Genomic DNA, 10,086 nt, shown 5'->3' on the forward strand with positions numbered 1-10,086 from the left:
ATTCCTTGTCACATCACAACTGATTGGCTCAAACTCATTAAGAAATTCCACAAATTAACTTTTAACAAGACACCTGTTAATTGAAATGCATTCCAGGTGACTACCTCATGAAGCTGGTTGAGAGAATGCCAAAAGTGTGTAAAGCTATCATCAAGGCAAAGTGTGTCTACTTTGATTTGTTTAACACTTTTTTGATTACTTCTGTACATGATTCCATATGTGTTATTTCATAGTTCTGAGGGCTTCAACATTATTCTACAATGTAGAAAATAGTAAAAATAAAGAAAAACCTTGAACGAGTAGGTGTGTCCAAACTTTTGACTGGTACTGTAGTTCTGACTACACAAATAAAACAGTTATATGTGATGCCTGAGTTTTGCAAACAGGCATTCCCTCATAATATGAACTAAGAAACAAGCTTGATTATGTTTACCAGATGGCCACTTCTCTTGTGCTCAAATCCTCTGATTGACAGTCAGTTTCTCTGGGGGAAATACATTCTCCAAATACAGTCTGGGCCCCCGTCTATGCCAAGCAAGGCGTGAATAAAGGAAATAACTGGTATCGTGTTGAATTGACAAGCACTTACACCTGTTACGGAACGTGCGGTCCATCGCTGTGCTGTTGGCTGCTACCCAAGGGGGGTTAACCCAGGCTATTTACTCTATTCAGCAAACTATAAATTACTTGTCAAAGCCTGTCACGCAGAGAACCAGCAGTTAGAGGCGAATGGAATTGAGCCGTAGTAATACTCAATTATACAGGACAAAAGCATGCAGAGCACGACACACCGAACTGCCTTCCAAGGGTAATAACAAACAAGGCTGCATCAATGCATACAATTGTGAATTTACCTCAGAATGGATTATTTCTGTTGGCCGTGTAATAAGAAAAGCAACAAGACAAAACAGTGACGTCTATAAATAAGATGTGATGATGCATGCAAATTCTCCTGTTAACATATTCAAAGATCAAGACGAGGACATCAGTCTTATTTGTCCGGTCTGTGTTCAGTCACTCCCACTCTTTCATAACACTTGTCAGAATCAGGGCAGATGCAATGTCAAAACAGGCTTCCACTATTATGGTAGTCAGACTTTGAGACCTTGGAAGTCCTGGTTCAAGATGGTCACCAAGACAACCCACACAACTACCTAATTTGTTCCCATCATTATTCATTAACCTAGGTATAGATAACTTTGTCAGTGGCTTATACAGTGACTCATCAGTGATGCTATTTTTTCACCTCACAACATTTTCCTTCATGTTTAATTCTTGAGATTCTATTGATGCGTGCGTCAATCTAAGGAACATAATAAACACATCCCCATCAAAATCTGTCAGTTTAAGAAAATTGTTATACTTGAGTAAAAGTAAAGACACATGAATAGAAAATGACTCAAGTAAAAGTGAAAGTCGCCCAGTAAAATACTACTTGAGTAAAAGTAAAAAGGTATTTGGTTTTAAATATACTAAAGTATCAAAAGTAAAAGTATAAATTGTTTCAAATTCATTATATTAGGCAAACCACGGCACCATTTTCTATTTTTTTTAAATTTAGGGATAGCCAGGGGGCACACTGCAACACTCAGACATAATTTACAAAGGACGCATGTGTGTTTAGTGAGTCTGCCAGATCAGAGGAAGTAGAGATGATCAGAGATGTTCTCTTGATACTGTAAGTGTGTGAATCGGACCATTTTCCTGTCCTGTTAAGCATTCAAAATGAGTACTTTTGGGTGTCAGGAAAAATGGATGGAGTAAAAAGTACATTATTTTCTTTAGGAAATTAGTGAAATGAAAGTAAAAGTTGTCAAAAATATAAATAGTAGAGTATAGATACCCCCAAAAACGACTTAAGTAGTACTTTAAAGTATTTTTCCTTAAGTACTTTACACAACTGGTCTCAATTTACTGAATCTGCCTATTTCGGCCTTCCACATCTGCAGTGGAAAGTGACTAACCTACAGCGGTGTTTGTCAGACCAGGAGACATCATGAAAATCTGTCTTCTCACGAAAACGTCCGTAGCGCTCAAACGGTTTGGCTTTTAAATTAATATGACCCCTCTATGGAAACATGAGATATGTCACAGGACTCGTCTGAAGGTAACCCATACAAATTAATGGAAGTATGGAGGTAGTTTTGTGCCAAAAACAAGGGGTTAAATATGTGTCCAAAAAAGCATTCTTATATCTCATAGATATAGGACACTTCAAACCCTTATTCCTCTTTTTTGCCATTTATGAATGTGTTATTCAATGCATTTCTATGGGCTATAGTAGTAAAGGCCAAATCCAATATTTATAAAATAGGTTTTCAATATATTTGTTTTATACCTAAAGGGGTCCTAAAATTCAAAATCAAATAGCTAAATGATCCAAGGTATGACCATCTTAAAACAATTATATATGTTAGCTTTTACAGTGCACTACCGTTGACCAGAGCCCTATAAAGGGAATAGGGGGCCATTTGGGGAGATACCATCGAATGACCGATAAGGATCCTTCAAATCGTCACTGGGTCACTAGGTAGTTCTATAGGTAGGTTATTAATATATGCAATTTAGCAGACACTTTTATCCAAAGCAGCAAACGACCTTGAATCATCAAGGACAACCACTATGAAGGGAATAGGGTGCGAGAAAGAGAGAGAGATTGAGAGAGAGAGAGAGAAAGAGATTGAGAGAGAGATTGAGAGAGAGAGAGAGAGAGGGAGGGAGAGGGAGAGAGGGAGAGAGAGAGAGATTGTGAGAGAGCGAGAGAGAGAGAGAGAGAGAGAAAGAGATTGAGAGAGAGATTGAGAGAGAGAGAGAGCGAGAGGGAGAGAGGGAGAGAGAGAGATTGTGAGAGAGCGAGAGAGAGAGAGAGAGAGAAAGAGAGAGAGAGAGAGAGAGAGAGAGAGAGAGAGAGAGAGAGAGATTGAGAGAGAGAGAGAGAGAGAGAGAGAGGCAGGCAGGTATACCCCAAAGTCAAATAGAGGACAGCCTCTATAACAACCCTGTAATAATTCAATGATCTCAGCAGGTCTACTCACTGCCTTTCCATCTTGCCATACCAATAGATAGTCTGTTTTTGTTGGAATATTTATTAAGAGTTTTCTTTCATTCAGTCATTGACGCAAGCCACTGTTTCCAAGGCAAAGTACGTCTAATAGACCGCCTATGATATTTCTCAGAATCTGTATTAGAAACAACACTGATACAACACCATTACATGAGGTGAATAATCCTCATCTAATGTTCTCCTGTTTAGAGTTTGTCCAGGACACCACGGACATACAGCCTGTTTTATTTATTGAACCTTTATTTAACCATGTTGGCTCTGATTAAGCTAAACTAATATCAAGCATATTTCTGATGAGTATCATGATCGGTCATATGTGCTCCTCGGCTTATAGGTAGTTCAGTTGTTGTTGCTGTGCATGCATTTTGAATCCAGATTTGAGATCTGAACAGGTCCCCCATAAAAAAGAGATCACAATGGGATTCCCTCACATGTACAATCAAATAATTAATCAATACAGATACATGCATAGCCTCATGGGTCCTGTCTGTCAGGTGAGTATACAAGTCAAGGCTTAATTTAACTGACAGCAACGATTCTATTGACACATCCTAAAAAACACAGTTCTGTTGGGTCCTTTCGTGATGGGGAAGGTTTGCTTGGCGTAGGAGTGAGGCTCTAGGGGAGTGCAGCAGTCACACAGAGGAATCATGATATGTGTTTCCCTGCTGAAACCTAGCCCAAAACTCAGAGAACTTATTTCAGCTTGAGTAATGACTCCTTTAATTAGGACTGACTTGGTTCCCTGAAGGTATTCATGACCACAGAGACAGAGGCTTTTAGATGGATGATGTAGGGAGGTTGTTGGCAGTCTCTCAGTCAATTCAAATGATTTCCCAAACAGACAGACACTAACAGCAATTATCATCCAGTTTGTAGATCTAAAGGAATCTGCTAACGTCAGGCTAACACTGTTGAATGGAGCAACCTGTTCCATTTATCCCTTTTTAACCCAACAAAACAAAAACATGTTGAAATGAAATCACAAGAATCTCCCCATGTAAAGAACAGGGAGTATTGCTAAGACTCTCTAGCCACTCAGAGACATACATCTCCCCCGACCAGCTGGATTTTACTTTTTAAAAAGGACTAATTTGCAGTCAAATTGATTTTTAGCATCACTGAGGGGTTGGGGGAATTCTTTAAAAAAAGAGTTCATTAGAATACCTTCCTTTTCTTCCTCTGACATACTTTCTTTTAATCTATTCTCGCTGTTCTCTGACTGATTCATGAGAGATCTCTCCATTCCAAAAATAAATTAGTCTAATCAGGATTATTCAGATAATAAACTGTAACATCCTGAGCAGCTAGAGAAAAACTGAGATGGCTAAAGTATTTACATATTCAACAGATTTTAATATTATTGTTTTTTTGAATGTAACCTACTAAATATATGCAGGCATTAGCAAAAATAGGCAAGCATCTACTGGTGTTAGGGAACCGATTGACACATCTAAGGACATGAAACAAAAACGCAAATCAACGTTGGTCCCAAAAGATTTCAGACTTTTTAAAAAGCTTCTATAATCTCCCCCTTAGGGAATAGTTTGCTCTGATCCATATAGCTAAAAGATGTGTGAACATCAGTCAATCAATTCACCTGAAGCGAGAGAAGAGATGCTGTGGAGATTAACAGTGTCCTCTGTCCTGACAGCTTTTAGAGGCCAAGAGTTGAAAAGGGCTTAGTAAAATGCTTCAGATGGGGCTAATCTTATCAGATCCATAAATATAACGAGAACGCACGCACAGCTAAATGAATGGGCTCTTCCCTCCCTCTGACTCTAAGCATAGTGTGGGAAAAGAGGGTCTATGTGGATGGGAATTGAAATGCATATGAGCTATAGTCCTTAAAATTAGATTTAATATGTATTTATTAGCCATTGTATTTGAATAAATGAGTATCATCATCTCTCCAGTGATATTGACAACGGTCATTTATATTGAAATAGCTATGTTTTAATTGATAGGTCTGTCGTTTGAGTCACGTAGGTTCTCTAAACCTCTTTCACCAGCACTTCTCATCTCCTCTGTCAGCTCCTGGCCCTAATTAGAACCATCAGGATGTAACGCTACTGTCTGTATCTCATTATAATAACTTACCCCACAATCTCCCTGTTCACCGCCTCACATACGCTACATCCACAACCTCCACATCTGCAACAGTGATTGGCTTAGGCAACCTCCACACCTCCAACCGTGATTGGCATTCGTAGGTTTAGGCAATCTCCACATCTCCAACAGGGATTGGCATTCATAGGCTTAGGCAACCTCCACATCTGTAACAGTGATTGGCATTCGTAGGTTTAGGAAATCTCCACATCTGCAACAGTGATCAACTAATTAAACATTATTTTCATCTCTACACCTAGAATCCTTTTTTTTGTTGCATAATTGACGGTTTCCATGAGATTCACTCCATGGTGCTGAAAAGAAAGCTCTGCAGTTGGGATAGCTTTATATAGGCTCTAACAGTTTGTGGGCACCATTTGTCACCGTTATAGTGCAATTAATGTATTGTTTAGTGTTGTGGCTTTGCTGGCATGCATCTAAAAAACAAATGTTGAGTTTCTCACCAAGGTTTACATACTAAAATCGCCACTGTACTCTTCACAAGATAGCATAAGTCTAGTGGAAGCAACTTTTACATCACTAATTCACTACCTCAATACTCTGGATAGAATGATCCTTTATTGATGTCACTTGTTAAATCCCCTTCAATTAGTGTAGACGAAGGGGAGGAGACAGGTTAAAGAAGGATTCTTAAGCCTTCAGACAATTGAGACATGGATTGCGTATGTGTGCCATTCAGAGGGTGAATGGGTGCCTTTGAATGGGGTATGATAGTAGGTGCCAGGCGCACCGGTTTGATTGTGTCAAGAACTGCAACGCTGCTGGTTTTTTCAAGCTCAACTGTTTCTTGTGTGTATCAAGAATGGTCCACCACCCAAAGGACATCCAGCCAACTTGACACAACTGTGGGGAAGCATTGGAGTCAACATGGGCCAGCATCCCTGTGGAACACTTTCAACACCTTGCAGAGTCCATGCCCTGATGAATTGAGGCTGTTCTGAAGGCAAAAGTGAGGGGTGCAACTCAATATTAGGAAGGTATTGCTAATGTTTTGTATACTCAGTGTACATCTGGCCTAATGAGTGCCATCTCTCCCTTTAAGGTTACCTCCATGACATGCTCTCTCCAACTCTTGTCATCCCTTACTAACGAAAGGGGGAGCCCCATAATTGGATAGTGAAACTCAAAATGTCACATTAATAAAGAGAAGATTATAGGAGCGAATGAGAGGTTATACCACCATGACTCACTAATCTGATCAATTTCTTCCTCATCAGTCATCAAACCTTACACCTCAATTACAGATGATATAGCTGCGTCATCATGACTAACACTTCAGTTGCATATCATATTGCTACATCATCACGCCTAACACCACAGTTGCATATCATATTGCGGCGTCATCACGCCTAGATACTATTTTGTGCAGGGACACTATTGGTGTGATCAAGGCGTTATGCCTCGATCACACCTTTAGTGTTAGAGCTAAATTGTGTGCAGCATCATGTGGATATGTGTGCAGCAAAAGATCAACATTCACCTTCTGCTACCATTTTTGTCAAGCCGTCTATGCACAGTTTTGACGCATACTGTACGTTCGATAAATCCAACATATACACCACACAGAACGCACTGCAACGCAATGCTGCAAGGCAAACGCAGCGTTCCATCGGATAGGAATGTACTTCTGATGTACCAAAATGCAATGATGTTGTTGGTGTGGTCGATGTGAACAGTAACAGATCATATTGCCAAAAAACGTAACTTCGTTTCCTACCCTCTTTGATATTGCTGCCCCAAAGATTTATGAATTAGAATAATAGTAGAATGGAAATGAACCTTCTTGATGGGATAAAAGTCAGCAATTTTGGTCAGGGAGTTGATAAGCCATGGTTTGCCAGTGTTGTGATAAAATATTGGGTAAAATAATGAATTTCAAGAATTTATCTGCAATGTATGTTTGTTAGCTAGCTAGCCAACCAGTTTTAGAAGAATGATTCCGTAAATGTTTTTTAACTGCCAATATGCCAACAGTCCATTCAAACAATGCAGTCAATCCACAGATGCTTGCACAGATGATCAATTCCTTTTGGGTTTTGTAGACTCCTAAAATAAAATTCCCCTTTGTAGATTTTACATTTATTCTCTAATTTATCTATTTGTTTATGTCATGACATCCATTGCACTCCCTGTGACTGTTAATTGAGGGCAATTATTTTCAATTCGTTATTATTGCTCTCTGGTGCGGTGATGAAGTAAAAATATAATTTAATCCTCTGCGATGAAATTTTAGTATTTGCCTTATCGGCTTCCGTACGATGTCGTGGCGTTTCCGATCTTGTTGAATTAGTGTTAGCCTGCCAGCTACCAACAAAAATAGCTACTGCTGCTCGGATAAAATCTCTGACATTAGCTATCACCTTAAAGATAGGACATCTCTGATAGAATAAATCAAAATGAGACGCGCAGGTTTGGGTAAGTTTCTGTTTGAGTCCATCGTTTTCAATGGAGAACGCTCATTCGGGGTAGTTAGCAGGCTGGCTAGCTCACATATGTATAAAGAACGGGCTAGCTAGCTACTACACTTACTGACCAACTTGTTTTGGTAATTGTCATCATGGTTGCATTATAGCTAACTTGTGAACTGTCTTTTACCTACTTAGCTAAGTTACATTTTAATGCGTAAGCGTGTTACCCACACTGATGCTACCTGACAGGCCTTCATAGGTAACGTTAGCTAGATATTTCTAGTTTATTTAGCTAACGTAGATCAATGCTTTTGTACATGTCAAACAGGCGAAGGAGGACCTGGAAATTATGTGGCCAGCGGGTACAGCGCGTATGAAGAGGAAAATGAACACTTACAAGAGGGTCTGAGAGCCAAAGTCAGCGCCTTGAAACATGTAAGCATGTCAATGTGGGCAGGGCTCCGGGAAATTATATAATATGGGGTTTAGAGGTCTGGCTATCTCATATTGTTATCAAGTCCTCTGATTAACCTATTCCATGTTTGTCCTACAGCTGTCAATAGATATTGGAACCGAAGTGAAGTACCAGAACAAAATTTTGGATGATATGGTAAGGAAGTGAGTCATTGTCTGTCTACTCTGCATAAGTACACAGCAGCAAAAATACCTATTCACACACATCTCACTTTCTGTACCCCCTTCTGCCAGATTGCACAAATGAAAAAAAATAAGCTGAGTTGGCATCATTTCACGATATTGCACAACAGATCGGCTATTTCACAGAGCAATTCATATCAGGACAGCAAAACATGTCACTGGATTTATTTTGTTATTTTTTTCTGCTAACAGGACTCAGACTTTGACTCAACAGGTGGTTTGCTGGGGGCCACCATAGGGAGAGTGAAGCAGCTTTCCAGAGGAAGCCAGACCAAGCTCCTGTGCTACATGCTGCTCTTCTGCCTCTTCGTCTTTACCCTCCTCTACTGGTTTATCAAACTGAGGTGATGCATTACAGGAGGCCCCGGCTTTTCCCTCCCTGCCTCCGCCATTGGATCAGAAGACCAGGATGATGATAAACAAATGTTAAAATCAAATGGTCACGCGCCAAATACAAGTGTAGACTTTACCATCAAATGCTTACTTAGGAGCCCTTAACCAACAGTGTGACAATGACAATAGGGGGTAATAATGCATGGCTGTTATTCATTTTAGACAGCCCTGATGGAATTAATAGACACTGCCATAAGTTCACAATTGTAACAATGCCCATTAACAATGAGATATTCTAGGTTAATTTTGTAACTGAGTGATCTAGTAAGGCTAAGCAGTAACATACAGTGTATTCGGAAAGTATTCAGACCCCTTGAATTTTTCCACATTTTGTTACATTACAGCATCCTAAAATTGAAAAACAATTTAATCCATCTAAACACTATCCCATGATGACAAAGCAAAAACAGGTTTAGACATTTTTGCAAATTCAACAAAAACAAATGGATCACATTTACATAAATATTCAGACCCATTACTCAGTACTTTGTTGAAGCACCTTTGGCAGCGATTACAGCCTCGCCTCTTCCTTGGTATGACTGTATTTGGGGCACACCTGTATTTGGGGAGTTTCTCACATTCTTCTCTGCAGATCCTCTCAATCTGTCAGGTTGAATGGGGAGAGTTGCTGCACAGCTATTTTCAGGTCTCCAGAAATATTAGATCAGGTTCAAGTTTGGCCTCTGGCTAGGCCACTCAAGGACATTCAGAGACTTAGGGTCGTTGTCCTGTTGGAAGGTGAACCTTCGCCCCAGTCTGAGATCCTGAGCAGGTTTTCATCAAGGTTCTCTGTTCTGTTCATCTTACCCTCAACCCTGACTAGTCTCCCAGTCCCTGCTGCTGCCAGGGTTTTCTCCAGATGTGACGCTTGACATTCAGACCAAACAGTTCAATCTTGTTTCATGGTCCTTTAGGTGCTTTTGTGGGCTGTCTTGTGCCTTTTACTGAGTTGTGGCTTTCGTCTGGCCACTCTACCATAAAAGGACTGATCCGTGGAGTGCTGCAGAGATGGTGGTTCTTCTGGAAGGTTCTCCCATCTCCACAGAGTAACTCTGGAGCTCTGTCAGTTCTTCATCACCTCCCTGACCAAGTCCCCAATTGCTCAGTTTGACCGGGCTGCCAGCTCTAAGAAGAGTCTTGGTGGTTCGAACTTCTTCCATTTAAGAATGATGGAGGCCATTGTGTTCTTGGACATTCAATGCTGCAGACATTTTTTTGGTACCATTCCCAGGATCTGTGCCTTGAAACAATCTCGGAGCTGTAAGGACAATTCCTCCGACCTCATGGCTTGCTTTTTGCTCTGACATGCACTGTCAACTGTGGGACCTTATATAGACAAGTGTGTGCCTTTCCAGAATCATGTCCAATCAATTTAATTTACCACAGGTGGACCACAATCAAGTTGTGGAAACATCTCAATGATCAATGGAAACA

The 10,086-nt window shown here is 40.2% G+C and overlaps 1 protein-coding gene across 1 annotated transcript; it reads left to right on the top strand.

The window, feature by feature from the left end:
* Positions 1–7,422: 7,422 nt before the first annotated feature.
* Positions 7,423–8,929, top strand: LOC110488019 (BET1 homolog). The gene is made up of 4 exons (XM_021559974.2): positions 7,423–7,609; positions 7,931–8,037; positions 8,156–8,212; positions 8,452–8,929. The coding sequence occupies exons 1-4, from the start codon at positions 7,591–7,593 to the stop codon at positions 8,605–8,607; spliced, it is 339 nt and encodes a 112-aa protein (XP_021415649.1). The 5' UTR covers positions 7,423–7,590; the 3' UTR covers positions 8,608–8,929.
* Positions 8,930–10,086: the final 1,157 nt, after the last annotated feature.

Source organism: Oncorhynchus mykiss, chromosome 32 (genome assembly GCF_013265735.2).
Source record: "Oncorhynchus mykiss isolate Arlee chromosome 32, USDA_OmykA_1.1, whole genome shotgun sequence".
In the NCBI taxonomy this organism is placed as follows: Eukaryota; Metazoa; Chordata; class Actinopteri; order Salmoniformes; family Salmonidae; genus Oncorhynchus; species Oncorhynchus mykiss.